The 17168-nt window shown below is 41.5% G+C and overlaps 1 protein-coding gene across 1 annotated transcript in view; it reads left to right on the top strand.

Moving 5' to 3' along the window:
• Window positions 1–17168, top strand: part of doc2b (double C2-like domains, beta) — a 327887-nt gene that overhangs the window by 270915 nt on the left and 39804 nt on the right. Inside the window, exons 7-8 of the mRNA XM_034179040.1 lie at window positions 11172–11281; window positions 16472–16598. Coding sequence (XP_034034931.1) covers window positions 11172–11281; window positions 16472–16598 — 237 coding nt within the window. The remainder of the gene's footprint in view (window positions 1–11171; window positions 11282–16471; window positions 16599–17168) is intronic.

Here is a 17168-nt window from a genome sequence, read left to right on the forward strand (position 1 = left end):
GGCTTTCCACAAAGGACATTCCCCTGCAAGTGGAACCCAAAGTTGAAGGAACAGATACATCGGACCTTTCCCCATCGTCAAGGTCCTCAGTCCCAGCCGCAGTGAAGCTGAAGCGGCGCTTCACTGCGGATCCACCCGGTTTTCCATGTGTCCCCACATCAAACCTCACCACGTGTCACCCCTCTGTACCCCTGGACCGGCGCCGCCTCCTGCCCGGATCATCGACGGGGGAGCCAGCTTGGACCGTGTGCCCGGCTCCCTGGACGTGTCCGTCAGAAAGGCCGGGGGTTCCAGTATTTGGTGGACTGGGAGGGGTATGGACCCGAAGAATGCTCCTGGTTGAAGAGGAGCTTCATCCTGGACCGCCCCTCCTGGCCGACTTCTACCGGCGGCACCCGGACAAGCCTGGTCGGGCGCCAGGAGGCGCCCGTTGAGGGGGGGGGGTCCTGTTGTGTGGGCCGCTGAAGAGAGGTACTGCTGGCCCACCACCACAAAGAGGGCGCCCTGCTTGGAGTGCGGGCTCCAAGCACGAGAGGGCGTCGGCTTGCTGGAGGTGGACAGCTGTCATCAATCAACACAAGCTGTCACCCATCACCACCACTACAGGACCGGACTGCAACTCCACCTCCTCGCCGAGAAATCAACTAACCATTCAGGTACTTTCTCTGCTGACTGACACTGTGTGGGTTTATACCTGAACTTCTATTTGCAGCCGTTTTCCTGGAGTGTTTCCTTATCTGTAGGATGGCGTTTGGTGTGACCAGCGACGGCTTCGCCTCACACCCCAACTCAGATAGTGGTTGACCAGGAGCTGCACGAGTGTGTGTGATTGGAGGTGGAGGTTTTCCCTCCTTTACTTAAGACAGACTGTGGGATTACTGAGTGTGCGAACTCACACTCATCTGGACTGTCTCTGTTTTCTGCCAGCAGGACCGGGTCTGACTGCTGAAGACAGCGGCCACCTGGGGCGCAGGGCTTGGCGGCTCCGGTGTTCTTCAGCTCCGTTGGTGGTGGAAGCTGTGTGGGGATCCAGCTCTTCGCTCTCCAGGCGTCTTCTATCGTCGAGCCTGCCCACACGTCACCTGGTGTATGATTGACAGTCCACCATATTGTTATTGTCTGTACGTTGTTGTGCGATTCACAACATTAAATTGTTACTTTTTGGCTTATCCATTGTCCGTTCATTATCGCCCCCTGTTGTGGGTCCGTGTCACGTCACTTTCACAACATACTTATTGTTAAAAAAAACATTGTTCACTGTCTCCTGTTTCGGTACTCTGGCAAAATAATTTCCTTCGGGATAAATAAAGTTTATCTTATCTTGCTACAAATGTAGGCGTCAATGTTCACCAAATTTTAATGTTCAAAAAAAAATTCATGCATATGACGATCAAATTTATCATGAATGGGAAGTGCAAATCAGATTTACATGTTAGAAAACATATTTACAAAAGAAAAACGTTTTTTTCCAAATGTAAATTTATTTTTACTTTTGTTAATTTGTTTTCTAGCATGTAACCTTTTTTGGAATGTAAATTTGTTTCTCAAGTTGTAATTTTTTTTTTTTTTTTTGTATCCTCAATTCATAAATTTTGTTTGCACTTCCCAGCCACCTTACGTTAGGGCTGTTCATGTTATATAGTGAAAAGATAAAAGTTGTGAGAGACTTTGGGCCACATGTTTTTGTTCCACTTGGGGTTTTACAGGTGCAGACCACATTTGAACTCAATCAGATAAGATTTAAAGGTTCCCCAGAGTGACAAATTTTCCTCTCCCTCCGCTGGCAAGACAGCGTCACCCTAACGGGAGAAGACTCTGATGCCGTTATTTTCTTTTACAGGTACATGTGATGGCTTCTGATTGGTCACCCAAAGGAGAACATTACTGGAATTACTGGATTACTACATTGCTTGTTTGGTTAAAATTGTTGCTTTGTGGAGGACCCCTATACAATGACCGAATACAATAAAATTAGGCACAGATCTTTTATTTTATTAGTGGAACAAGAACAGCATGTGGCCCAAAAGATTTTGTAACATTTGACATTTTGAACAGGTCTACCGTACATTGTGGTAAATTGTATGAAAATAAAGTCAAATTTGCTTTGAAAAAATTCACAAGCAAAATGGCAGAGTAGCCGCATCGGTCCAAGCATCCTGGCTGAGGCCAAGCTGTGGACCTAATGCGTTGAGGTTCAGTTATTCATGACTCCACAGCAGTAGTGAGGGATTCTGTCTCTCTGTTTGTGTCAACAGTTAGAGTGTGAAAACTTCCTGTGGCTGCGCCTGGGCTGTAAACAGACTCCCTTCAGGAGAAAGTTAATAATCGATGTGATGATTTGGGGAGCACCATATTGAGAGGATGTCAGCGAAACTGACGTTAGTGACAGACCGCATGAGTCTGCCTTCCAAGGATCGCCTCACTAAGATTTTGGCTGTTATGGTGGTGCTGTGAGCCAAACTTTCTGCTCAGTGCGCGAGAAGATGTTTTAAATGAAATCATGATGTGATGCCTCAGAGCGACTTGCCAGATGTTTGGTCCCAAATGCAGTTTTTGGTCCAGATTCAGGACTCAACATTCATAAATCATCTTCAAGAAGAATATTTCTGAATCAGCGGTGGAATAATTTGCTGTATGTTTGAGCTGAGTCTTGACTTGCATCTGACCTTGAGGTTTCTATCATAGACTTGATGGTGTGAATTAGTGCATTTTTTAAAGCAGCTTATTGCATAATTATATTTCTCACTCTCATTCTTAAGCTTTTAAAGTTCTTTCTTCTTTTGATCTTATCCTCCACGGTCTCTCTCTCTCTCTCTCTCTCTCTCTCTTTTCTGGAAGGTGACTCAAAGATTCACGACAATGAGTAACTCCATATGTATAAGGCAGCTCTCCCATTGCCAATTTCTAGCACCTAATTCTTCACTTGTGTGGCTCAGATACCTAGTCTGGCATACTATAGTGTGTAATCTGTTGTAATAGTGGGGGTTGCAGAACGTAGTGACCAAATTGTTGTGATCCACAAAAGTGAACAGTCACCTGTAATCTGTGCAGATAGGGCATATTATGTCTTTTACTTTAATATTACTGACAAATTTGTTTTATCTTTTCTGCTTGAATGGAGATTTGATGGCACACTCACTTTGATATCAGGTTACAGTTAATGACCAAATTATAATGCAATGCAGATTGTTTTCTCTTTTGGAGCATAGCGATTTCACTCATCAGTGTGCAGCAGTCAGTCTGTGTGCAGGACGGTTCATGGACTCACTGTTCCCTGACTTCTTCAAATCGTTTCTGGAATTATAATACACATCAATAACCACATGAAAGGCATGTCACACTCCAGATGAGGTCAGTTTTCAGATGTTAACAGGCATATTGCAACTTTGTAAACTGTTATAGTGCTTTGTTTGACTGTACTCTGACCTTGGAAAAACAAGCTCTGACTTGGAAAACTGCAATAGAACGGCCATTCAAATCAGAATTCCGAGTTGGAAACTTGGGCAGGATCTGAGTAGACACCCGTCTAATAACAGCAGTGTGGCAGCGCACACAGTGCATGGGAAACAGAATGACCTTTCCGTAAATTTTTACTTGAATGTTGTGTTTGATGGCAGGTTTATGTAATAAGCGTATGTGATGAGTCCTGACTTCAGTTGTGGACCTGGGTCTCAGTACGGAGAATGGAAAATATTGCAGAAAGAAGCAGGATGCCCTTTCCCCAAGCAGATGCACTGGAACACATTTAGATCGGATGTCGTAAATGCTGACTCGGGATTAATGACTTCCAAATGTGAAAATGAATGCAGCATAAGCACAGACATTAACACAGACTGCGCACAGTACCACTATGAGTCATGGGGCTGCATTCAGTGTTGCTTTTAATTTATAGTAACTTGGTGTATAATCAAGTATAATACTATGACACACAACTTTGGACTGCTTTTATGGACAGTTTGGCCCAATTTCCGAAAATCATTAATGGGAGCTAAGTTTTATAATCAAGAGGTTGCTAACACTTGCCTTTGTTTCTTGACCAAAATGCGGACTGAAATAAACTCATCATTTTTGATTTGATACACTTGATAAATGTCATTCTGAGCAAATAGCTTTTGTGATTAATATATGTTTTGTTAGTATTTTTGTCGTGTTGTGAGAGACTTTTATATGCTCATATACATGAAATCATAAGCAGGAGTGGTGGCCAAGTGGTTAATGCGCTTGGTTTCAGTGCAGAAGCTTCCGGGTTCAAATCCCACCCCTGCCACATTTGGAGTTGTGTCAGGAAGGGCAACCAGCATAAAACTTGTGCCAATTCTACATGCAGATCCACCCTGGATTTGCTGTGGCGACCTCGAGTACAAAACAAGGGAGCAGCCGAAGGGACTTTATAACATTTATTTTTCAGATAAAGTTTGATTTCTCTGTTTCCCCCGTGAGTCTGGCACATCACTGAGATCGCACTTGCCACCTGAAGTTAAAAATGTTCAAGTTTTACTGTCTACTACAGCAAAAGTGATGAACCAGATGTAATTTGTTTTTAATGGGAGAAAAGATGTACCGTGTGAAATGGATTATTTAAGTGTAGAGAGACACCTGGTTTCAATCAGGCAAATGTGAACAATTTGTGTGATATCATAGAGAAATTAATCTGTAACCTCACAAAAGTTAACGTTTTAAGCTGCTATCAGAGCCAGAGGCCCCTGTTTTAATGCAACACTGCGCAAAATGCTAAAGCTGTATCTTTCAGTGAATATATCTGTGTTACCAGTGAAAAATGGCTATGGCATACCTGTGATAACTGGTGTGTCAGTTTTTCTGCAGTAAACATGTGGATGTGGCATTACTGTATCGCCATGTTAGCCAATCAGAAGCCTGTAAAAAAGACAAAAACTCTATTTTCCTTGTTTACATGCAAACGCTGAAACTGGCACTTTCAAAAATCTTCTCCTTGACTGGAGTTCTGCAAAAGCTTAATTGTTTTAGTGACCTGAAATGGAGGTTTCATGGATTCAAAAGGCCAAAACACATAAGGTACTCTCACGCAGCAGACATGTGCGTAGCATATTAGTGGCAACCATTGATGTGCTATACTCACTGTGCACATGCCTGCACTCGCCGCCAATCCCGGAAACTGCCATCTTGTGATTGTTGCACGTGCACGTTGTTTGACTGCTGCACTGCGCAGCTTTCAGCTGGGGTAATGTAACGCATCATCTGCTGCTTCCTGTCCAGTGTTTTATCAACTTCATTTCTGTTTTCTTTCATTTTATTATGGATTTAGAGTTTCTGAACAACCTGGTGGTTTCCTTTGTAAGGGGAGACTGTGAGCTGAGTAAAATTGAGCGCTGAGTGTATTGGACATGTTCAAAGTACTTGCCACGCCCTTTCGAGTGCCAACAAGCGTGTGGCGATGTGTGATGTGTTTGTGGTACATTGTGGCAAGTTGGTGCTTCACGTATCTCTGAACGCCAGGTACACACACTCTGTGTGAGAGGGGCTACAAGAAAAGTGAAGTTTTACAATATACCCGTGTACATGAGGACTCGGCCAAAGTCTTTAGGGTCCTGGTGCTGCTTGTCTCATACTGTGGTATGTGTTGTCAGACTTGGACTCTGACCAGTAACCGAAGTTGACGACTGGATGTCCTTGGTGCCGGGTCTCTTCAGAGGATCCTGGAATGACTTTATGTCAAACAAGCAGTTACTTGGACTGATATGAGGAGAATCACTTGCACCAAAAATCGACTGCACTGTTGTTTGAAACTAAAAAGCCAAATCCCGGTTCAAGTTGTTCTCTTTTCTGTGACACCTTCTCTGCTGAAGTTTGTAAAGGCCCCGAGTGTCAAATAATCGGAGGACTTTCTTTGTGTCTGATTGTACTCTCAAAGGAGAAGGAGCTGATCGGGCTTTGCAGCAGAGCGTGACGCTTCAGTTCTGATTAGAGCGCAGCCAGAACTTATGACCTCTTTAGTGGCTCTTAATGAGGCTCTTAAAACGAACCTAATGATTATTTGGGGTGCGAGCTCTCAGAGTATCAGGACAAGAAGGCGGCGACCGCGTCCAAAGGAAGCACACAAATCCTTCCACGCTACCATTTCCCAGTCAAAATAATGATCCACATTTTTGTGTTAATCAGCCTGTCTTTGGTTAATCTTTAAACGTGTATGATCACAGAACAGCAGGCTGGTTTCAGTTACACGTCTGTTCCAGTATTGTTTTGTTGCCATAATCAAGCTTTTCTGTCTCAGTGGTTAATTACACATTTTCAGCACCATAATGACAAACATAAATTTCCATTCTGACTAATATTGTCATTTCTGGATGGCAAGAAAATGACTTTGAAAAGATCCCAAAGAACATTTGGCAAATCTGAACAATCCTCAACACTGACATCAGGATTTTCAAGAACACATTTAAAACTAATCTGTCTGAATATCTACTTCCCGCCAACACTAAACCGGGTCGGCACAGATCCCAGTGGTCGGCTGCTGTGTCTCACCAGAACAAGGATCTGCATTCACTATGTGGAATTCTGCCAAATCCCAAACCTTCCACCCTTGCTGTCTCAGTTGTTGTTGTTGTGTCCAAGCACAAACTGGAAAATTATTGGAGTGAGTTCTGTTCAGTTTCTTCACCCAAAACATAGAATAATGTAAAAGCTGGACAGTTCTTTACGGGAATCCACACAAAAAAGAAAGCTGTTCTGAGGGAGGATATGGGAAACAACACTGCCTTGTTTGTATTAAAGGCAATTTAAAATCTGTGTTAAAAAACAAACAAACAAACAGAACAACGATATTTCATAAATGCCTGCAAACATATAAATATTTTTAAAAACCATACTGTATTTTATAATTTTTTTTTTCTAGTTTTGGAGGCCCTGTGACTTATGTTGAAAAATCACAAGAATTATAAGAACTATTCATATAAATCTTTCCTAGGAATCAAAACACAAAACAAAATAAATTCCAATAATAAAAGAATAAGTGCCAATAATAAATTGTACAGTATAACAATGCACAAAAATCCCAAATTAATGAGCTGATAACAAATAAAATTGTCCGAATTACAGCCCAGTCAGACTTATACTTCAGTGCAAATTATATCTGGTGTCCCCACCCCCAGCACCTTTAAGAGGTATTTTTTGACAGGTATGGCTTACACTGCGAAAAATACAGCTGTCAGTAAGTAGCTCCAAAAATCCAGATTTATACTTCGGTGTGAATTATATATATTTTTTTCTCTCTCTCTTTAAGAGGCAGTTTTTGACAGGTACAACTTATACTCAGAAAAATACAGTACAAACTTAAACAGGTTTTGTCAGTAAATGGCTCCAGAAATGCTGACTTATACTCCAGTGTGAATTATATGTTTTGTTTTTTGGGGGGGGTTTTTTGTCCCCTCTTTAAGATGTACTTTTTGACAGGTTTGACTTATACTCCAAGAAATACAGTACAAACGTAAGCAGATTTTGTCAGTAAATGGCTCCAAAAATCCAGATTTATACTTCGGTGTGAATTATATATATTTTTTTCTCTCTCTCTTTAAGAGGCAGTTTTTGACAGGTACAACTTATACTCAGAAAAATACAGTACAAACTTAAACAGGTTTTGTCAGTAAATGGCTCCAGAAATGCTGACTTATACTCCAGTGTGAATTATATGTTTTGTTTTTTGGGGGGGGTTTTTTGTCCCCTCTTTAAGATGTACTTTTTGACAGGTTTGACTTATACTCCAAGAAATACAGTACAAACGTAAGCAGATTTTGTCAGTAAATGGCTCCAAAAATCCAAATTTATACTCCAGTGCAAATTATATATGCTTTTTCCTCTTTATGAGGCATTTTTTGACAGGTACAACATATATTCCAAAAAATATGGTACAAGCTTGAACAAGTTCTGTCAGATAAGCAGCTGCGGTTCTGTACTGGATGGAATGTTGTGTGCATTCATGGACATTATCTGTCTCAAGCAGACTGTCTGTCTACCATGAAGGTTGAAACTGTTTTGGAGTGGTGACATGCTGCTTATTTTAAGTGCTGCAGTAACTAAGTGGATTTTGGCAGGATTGCAAAAAAAAATTATATATATATATATATATATATATATATATATATATATATATATATATATATATATATATATATATATATATATTATTGACAAGTCTGGTCACCTGTGATGTCAGCAATTATGCTGGACACCAAACACACGAGGTATGTCATTATGTACAGTATACGTACATATACTGTTTGTTTGTTTTCTGTGCTGCCTTTGTGGAACTAAAGCAGAGTTTCCACTTTCACATATTGTCAAGATCTTTACGCTGAACTAACATGAGCTCCAGTTTGTGACAGTACACAGTCATTTATTTCAGAATGTGCACCAACCACCGTGTAGTCAAGACACTGTAGCGGTGTTGCACGGCACCACCATAACCTCACCTAGACCTGACAGAACATCAGCTAGAATCACCAACAACTGTCACAACACCAGCAAGACATGTCACAAAGTATAAAAACATCAACAAAGCATCACCACACCACAGTCACAGTTCGCCAGTTGTGGAAAAGTGCACCTCGATCTCCTCTACGTATAGTGCAGGTTCTGTATTTTCACCATTCTGAAATGATGGGTGTTGTTGTAGGGTGCAGATGTAGTAGTCCATGAGCCAAGCGCCTTTTCAGTCCCAATTAAGGGGACTAAACAACGCTTACAAACCAGCCTCAGTATACCATGGCCAACACAAAAATGGATAGGGGCCATCCCAGGGTGGCAGTTATTGCTAGGTAGGGGTCAATGAAGGATTATACAGGGGTCAACATTTAAAATGCTCCAATCCAATTGAAAAATACAGAACATTAATCCCATTAATAAATGGAATAGTTTTGACTGTGCAGAATGCTTGGTTTCCCAAGTGAAGGCCAAACAAGGTTGACATCCCTTTGTTTCTATGACATATGACGTGTGTTACCATGTAACATGATAAATAAGCATAACAGGTGGTGTAAACTATTCATGCACTGAACCTATTAGCAGAAGGACCAATTTGCATCACTTTTTACCAAAACTGGAGCAACTTTAACTTTTTGCCCATCACCATTTTTGTTGTTTTACCCCATACAACAGCTCTCCAAGGTGTGATCACTCCTTTTTAGATGCAGACTAACAAGCAGATCTGATTTGATGCAGGTGTTAGTTTTGGGGATGGACATTTACAGGGTGATTCCTTTATTCCTCAGAATTGAGTGATTCCATATTTTTTTCCCTCTGCTTGGTCTAAAAAAGTAACCGTTACTGACTGCCACAATTTTTTTTCCTGATTTCTTTTAGTGTTTCTTAAAGCCAGAAAGTTGCCATTTGAAATGACTTTAGTTTTGTGTCATGTCTGTGATCTGCTTTTTTTCGACAAAATTAAACAACTGCATGAATATCCTCAGAGGCCGGTGATTCCATAATTATTGCCAGGGGTTGTACACATCTGTCAGCAGGGCAGCACTGTTTCAACCAATAATCTGTAGAAAGCGTCAGTCTTCTTCTTTAAAAAGTTATCAACAGTAAAATGATGTCACTATGTGTTTGGGTGCTATTAAATCAGGAGAACAAAGTTGATAAGTGCAGTATCATGTAACCATGGCAATGAGTGACATGTGAGGAGGGGCGTGGTCCAGATGACACACAAACGCAACCACCTTGATGTTCCATAAACTCAACATCATCACTTTACAAACAAGGAAAATGACGCTGGTTGTCTTCAGAGGGAGCGAGAACCTTTCACAGTTTTTGACATTGGCTGGATCTACTTCAAACTGCTCCATGATCTCTTAACATACACCAGGTATAGCGTTTCCCAAACTTGTAGCATCCTTCAAGTCGAGTCCTGGAATCGAGACTTGACTTGTGTTTGCACAGATGTGTTTATAAGCCGGTTTCTGGTCCTTTTACCTGCTCAGTGTATCACTTAGACTGGAAACAGTGACTGGAGTCACTGAAAACAGTTCAGTGACTCCATGGGACCCAAAACTGTTCTGTGACTCAATGGGAACAAAAACTGTTCACTGACCTGATGGGACCCAAAACTGTTCACTGACTCAGTGGGACCCAAAACTCTTCAGTGAATCAACAGGACCGAACACTCCTCTGTGACCTGACATGACCCCAAAACTGCTCTGTAACTCAATGGAACCCAAAACTGTTCAGTGACTCCATGGGACCCAAAACTGTTCACTGACTCAGTGGGACCCAAAACTCTTCAGTGAATCAACAGGACCGAACACTCCTCTGTGACCTGACATGACCCCAAAACTGCTCTGTAACTCAATGGAACCCAAAACTGTTCAGTGACTCCATGGGACCCAAAACTGTTCACTGACTCAGTGGGACCCAAACTCTTCAGTAAATCAACAGGACCGAACACTCCTCTGTGACCTGACATGACCCCAAAACTGCTCTGTAACTCAATGGAACCCAAAACTGTTCAGTGACTCCATGGGACCCAAAACTGTTCTGTGACTAGATGGAACCAAAACAGTTGAGTGAAGCTTTGGCTGAGGGTTAATAAATGAGGTTTGATAATGTTACTAACCTCAGCCTGATGGTACTTCATTGTACATTAGCAGACTCCAATCCAGAGCCTGGCATAAATACTGCAGTTTTTCAGTATTACCAAATATTACGCTGATGAGATCTCCTTGTTATGTCACAGTGTTTTTTACACAAATGAGATATGGTTCCCATAGTTTTGACTCTGCATCACTTAATTATTTGTCATTATATGATTATCATCAGTTAGTTTCTTGTTATTACAGACTGCTAAGATTAAATACATTATTAACAGCCTGGAGAGCTTAATATTACTTTTATTTTTGGCGCTGTTGAGCTTCCAACCATTGTACACTGTAATTCTCTCATTGCTTTGATCACATCTGTCACTTTAATGCTTTGTGCACTTAATATTTCATCTCCCACAGTGTTCAGTCTGCAGCAGCGAGACAGTGTTTGTGCTGCCAGCAGTCAATTCATTGACAAATTCTCCTCAGGGCAAAGAAACTTTGTGCATTTTCAAGCATTTTTCTGTCTTTCTGGCAGCATTTCAATGAAAATGACACCGTGGTGTCTCTGGAGCTGTAGGACGCAGCCAATACTTTGTCAATTTTGCTTGTGTGTTTCAGGCCAATAAACTTCGAACCAAGACCCTGCACAACACACTCAACCCCATCTGGAATGAGACCCTGACCTACTACGGCATCACAGATGAGGATATGGTTCGCAAAACACTCAGGTATTCGAACCTTTATTCTACAGTGCATCCAGAAAGTATTCACAGTGCTTCATTTATTCCACATTTTATGTTACAGCCTTATTCGAAAATGGATGAAATTCTTTTTTCCCCTCAAAATTCTACTCACAACACCCCATAATGACAACATTATTTTTTTTAGCAAATTTATATTAAAAATAAAAAAATGAATAAATCACATGTACATAAATATTCACACCCTTTGCTCAATGCTTTGTTGATGCACCTTCTTGAATATGATGCAACAAGCTTGGTGCACCTATCTTTGGGCAGTTTGGTCCATTCCTCTTTTCAGCACCTCTCAAGCTCCATCAGGTTGGATGGGGAGTATTGGTGCACAGCCATTTTCTGATCTCTCCAGAGATGTTCAATCAGATTCAGGTCTGGTCTGTGGCTGGGCCACTCAAGGACATTCACAGAGTTGTCCTGAAGCCACTCCTTTGATATCTTGGCCGTGTGCTTAGGGTCATTGTTCCTGCTGAAAGATGAACTGTTGGCCCAGTCTGATGCCTCTGTACATTGCTGCTTTCATCTTTCTCTCAATCCTGATTAGTCTCTCAGTTCCTGCTGCTGAAAAACATCCCCACAGCATGATCCTGTCACCACCATGCTTCACTGTAGGGATGGTGCCTGGTTTCCTCCAAACATGATGCCTGGTATTCACGCCAAAGAGTTCAATCTTTGTCTCATCAGACCAGAGAATTTTGTTTCACCTGGTCTGAGAGTCCTTCAGGTGCCTTTTGTCAAACTCCAGGTGGGCTGCCACATGCATTTTACTAAGGAGTGGCTTCCATCTGGCCACTGTACCATACAGGCCTGATTGGTGGATTGCTGCAGAGATGATTGTTCTGGAAGGTTCTCCTCTCTCCACAGAGGAATGCTGGAGCTCTGACAGAGTGACCATTGGGTTCTTGGTCACCTCCCTGACTAAAGCCCATCTCCTCTGATCCCTCAGTTTAGATGGGCGGCCAGCTCTAGGAAGAGTCCTGGTGGGTCCAAACTTCTTCCATTTACGGATGATGGAGGCCACTGTGCTCATTGGGAACTTCAAAGCAGCAGAAATGTTTCTGTTCCCTTCCCCAGATTTGTGCCTCGAGACAATCCTGTCTCAGAGGTCTACAGACAGTTCCTTTGACTTCATGCTTGGTTTGTGCTCTGACCTGGGACCTTATATGTAGACAGGTGTGTTTCTTTCCAAATCATGTCCAATCAACTGAATTTACACCAGGTGGACTCAAATTAAGCTGTAGAAACATCTCAAGGATGATCAGTGGAAACAGGTAGCACCTGAGCTCAATTTTGAACTTCATGGCAAAGTCTATGAATACTTATGTACATGTGTTTTTTGTTTTTTTCTAGTCATTAAAATGAATTTTATCCATTTAGGAATAAGGCTGTAACATAATAAAATGTGGGGGGGAAATGCAGTGCTGTGAGTACTTTCTGGATGAATTTTACGTGCGTGAGTCCACAAGAAATCAAAGGAACAAAGTGTGTGACAACCTGGGGATGGAAACATAATTTTGACTGTAGTGGGCGGGACTAGAAGTGTGGTCATGTCACATGGATTTGTGTCCTTTGTAGATCTGATCATCACATTAGTATTAAGCATCTGCTCTGATCAGTTATTCTAGAATAATTTTGTACCTGCCACTGCCTGTCACTTAATGAGCACAAATTACCCAAATATTTATTTGCCTTCTTTCAACTTGAGAAAATTTGTTCATTAATTTTTGAGTGTTTCTGCAAACAAAAATCAAACATAAACAGAAAATAAACATGCTAGAAGTGCACTCAGAAAGCACAGACTTTCCTTTTTCCTTGAGCCTTTTGGTTGTGTGCAGGTTTTTAATTTGATCATTTCTTTAACATTCTTTGATCTTGGTTGTTGACTTTTATCAATTTCTTCTGTCATCTTCGGTCCTGATTGCTAACATTTTTTAACATGCTAACATCCTGATCCATGAACTTTGACCTTGATCTCTCATCATCCTAATCTGTCAACCCTGCCAAAGTGGTTAAGATTTCATCAGTCTGTCTGCCTGTCTGTCTGCCTGTCTCAATCACTGAACTTAGATCCTAGTTGCTTTGGTCATATCATCATTGATTCTGTAACCGGGATTAGTGCACTCAGGATCAAAGGAAGGACCTGATTCAAATGGAGAACAAAGGCCAATGTTCAAAGATCAAGAATTCAAGGCAGGAGTTTTACTTTGGTAAAGATCAAAAGAATAAGGATCAGATGGATGTGTTATAATTCCCATCCACCATGGAAGCTTCCTGTCATCAGGATCAAAGGAGTGAGGTTCATCAGGAAGATCCTGATCTTTGATCTTTATCTGTGAACTTAGATCCTGAAAACTGATTGTGTTGATCCTGTAATCAGGACTAAAAGATCAAGGAAAGCTAAAAGATCAAGGATCAAAATGTAGGATCCACCCCTTGGTCAGGGTGAAAGGAGCCAGGTTAATGATCAAAGACGGCATCAAATGAATCAAGATTAAATGTTAAAGCAAAGGCAGGATCCCTCTGTTTTTCCTGATCCACACCAAAACTGGTTCAGCTCTTTGTTGATCCAAAGTTTACATGTCCACCAAATTTAAGTGAAATCCATTCTTGTCCTTTTGAGATTTCCTGCTGACAAACAGACAAATGGCGGTGAAACTTTAACGTCCTCGGCAGAGGACTGAAGCAGTGGAAGGATGTTTAGATGTGAGGAAGGATGGGAGGACACAGGATGGTCGGGAGGACCAGTAAGAGAAAAATAAAGAAAAACAAGGCTGTCAGACTAAATATGAAGAAATAAAAAAGGAGGAGAGAGACTGAGGGAACAATGAAATGTGATGATTGATGTTGACTGACAGATGAGTGATTTAAATGACACCTGAGGAACAAATTCCAGAGGTAGAAAACAAACCGCTGCATCCTGATGCAACGCCGTTATACAACAGACTTGCCATTATTTCCATCTTTATATTTACCAAAGCGTTATCCCTGCGCAATCACGGGGTGGAAGTAGGTTATGCAATCTGGTGCATAAACATTTGTTTTGCTCTTTATTTCCATATACAGTGAAGAATTTGGTTCTCTGGATCCGCCGACAGCACCTACTTAATGCAAGAGATTACCTGGACTGTAGCCCTGGGGCCCCAAAGTTCTGACAGACCCCACAGCGGTGCAGAACCCGCCTTCGCTAGTCTGACCTCATCCATCAAGGCACTGCTTAACACCCAAAACATGTCTCTAAGATTCCAAATTAAAAATGAGCTGGTTGATTTATCGTGTTAATGCATCACGTGGAACTGGAAGTACCCCCATTGCAAATAAATAAATAAATAAACAAATGTGGCCACCAAAAAATTAAATAAATAAACCTAGTTGCACACTTCAGGGTCCCATGATCCTTTGCTCATGGCGCTAACATGGCATTGCATGGAGAGTCTTTGTTTCCTTGCAGTTATCCAGAAATTAAGGACCTTCTGGAAGGGGAATATCAATGGCACTTGGGTGTGATTCATCCTGGGATTTGAAAATAAAATGTAACGCAATGTTAAAATACCCTCAGCCGTATGAGCATAAAAATAAGAAACAATGTGACCTGTTGTGTGGGCCGCCAGAAGAGGAGGTACTGCTGGCCCACCACCAGAGGGCGCCCTGCCTGGAGTGCGGGCTCCAGGCACCAGAGGGCGCAGCCGCCTCACAGGAGCAGCCAGGGTGACAGCTGTCACGCATCACCTGCAACAGCTGTTACCAATCAGCAGGGGTACATCAGCAGGACGACGTCTCCACCTCTTTGCCGAGATATTGTTCTACCTGGAAGGTAATATTCTCAGCTGACTGCTTGACAGTAACCTTTTGTGATTTTTGTGAGTGATAACAGACCTTTTTTCCAACGAGAGGTGGAGGTAGCTTTCCTGCCGTGCGGATTACTGGGTGCAAACGCGCCCACCTTTAATTGTGTTTTTGTTCCTCGCCAGCAGTACCAGGTCCGACACGCGGAAGCAGTGGCCACCTGGGAGTTCGGGACTTGGCGGCTCCAGTATTCCCGGGGTCTGGTGGCGGAGGAAATCGTGTGGTTCCGGTTCTGCTTTGGACAGGTGTCTCCTATCTTCGAGCCTGCCCACACGACACCTTTGTGAATTGATTCTGATCTATTGTTGTAATCTGTTGTATTTGTTGTGCACATTCACAACAGTAAAGTGTTGTTATTTGACCTACTCCATTGTCCGTTCCTTTGCGCCCCCTGTTGTGGGTCCGTGTACCGACACTTTCCCAACAGTGACCTTTAGGTTAGCCATCTTTGAACTTGTCCAAGGTCTGTGTCCAAAGAATGTTTCCTGTGGATTTGAAGACTCTGGCAGTAATAGAACTGGACCTATGCTGAGCACAGACAGATGGACGGATGGACAGATGGCCCAAGGCCTTTGCAACACCTGATGGCCATAGTTTGACCTAGGGCAAAAATCTACATATACATTAACTTATGTTTGAACGCCTTCTGTGACCGTATTTCATGCTGGTTTGCATTTCTTTACATTGTGTGTGACGAGTGGTGATGTCACTTCTGTTATTTATAATCAGCGAATTGAAATGGAACTGCTCCAAACATACAGGGGAGGATGGGACGCTCAAAGACTCTATTTGGCAGAAATTCTCCAGAAGCTTCTTCTGTTTATGTTTGGAGATACCAGCAGATATTGCCATCTAGTGTTCTGGATGTTTACGGGGACAACATAAATATTCAAGGTGCTGTCAGACTTTATGACATAGTAAAATTATCAGGGGTTTTTTTTTTTTACATTTTTTTTATTTCAAAGCACATATTTATAATATTACACCTTAAAATTATTTTTTAATTTATTAATTTTATGCCATTTATCCAGCTCCAGGTTAATTGATTTTATTTAATTTAATTTTTTAAATAGGATAAAACTATTTTTCTTTTTCATTGCTCTGATCAAACTGGAGCCTCGACAGCACGCAGCATAAACGTGTTGTTCAAACACTACCTTACTTTGTGTTACGCCGCTTGATTGTTCCATAAAAAGCATTTTAGAATAAAGATTATTTGTGACTGTGATGGAGGAAGACAATGAAATCTGCCTCTCTGAGTACATCCTGAACCTGATTCTTAATGGGTTTCCTGTTGTCCCCTCTCCTGGTTTTTCTCAGGATTTCGGTGTGCGACGAGGACAAATTCCGCCACAACGAGTTCATCGGAGAAACACGAATCCCCCTCAAGAAGCTGAAGCCCAACCAAACCAAGAACTTCAACAACTGCCTGGAAAAACAGCTTCCTGTAAGTCCCCATTCTTAATTACAGGGTGAACATCACATTTTGACTTTAATTTTCATTGAACTGTCAATGAAAATGAACTAGAAAACATTAACAAATTATATGTACTATTCGATAAACATATAAGCATTACACAAATAAATCTTACTGCAGTAAACTCGCCTATACCATGGTAGTTATGCATACAAAGACTCATTAGGGAGATTTTACAACTTAAAAATATTATAGGACCAGTGGTATTATATTGTGGTATGATCATTTCGATACTCTATTGGTATTATGCCAGACAAACCACAATAATTCACATTGCACTGCAATAAATGCTATATAAAATAAGGTTAAAATATATACTCGTTTGCAAAAACTGTGACAAAACTACTAAAGGATAACACTGGGGAAGGTTACTATTACCATATACTATACTATACTGTGCTGTACCATATTATACTATACTATACTAATTCTAGTACTGTCCTATGCAATCATAAGTGATATACTGTACTACTTTGTCATATGTGAATGGTCACTGTTACTGTTAAATCATACTCTGCTATGCCATGCTATTGTCATGGC

The sequence above is a fragment of the Thalassophryne amazonica genome, chromosome 9 (genome assembly GCF_902500255.1).
Source record: "Thalassophryne amazonica chromosome 9, fThaAma1.1, whole genome shotgun sequence".
Lineage (NCBI taxonomy): Eukaryota > Metazoa > Chordata > Actinopteri > Batrachoidiformes > Batrachoididae > Thalassophryne > Thalassophryne amazonica.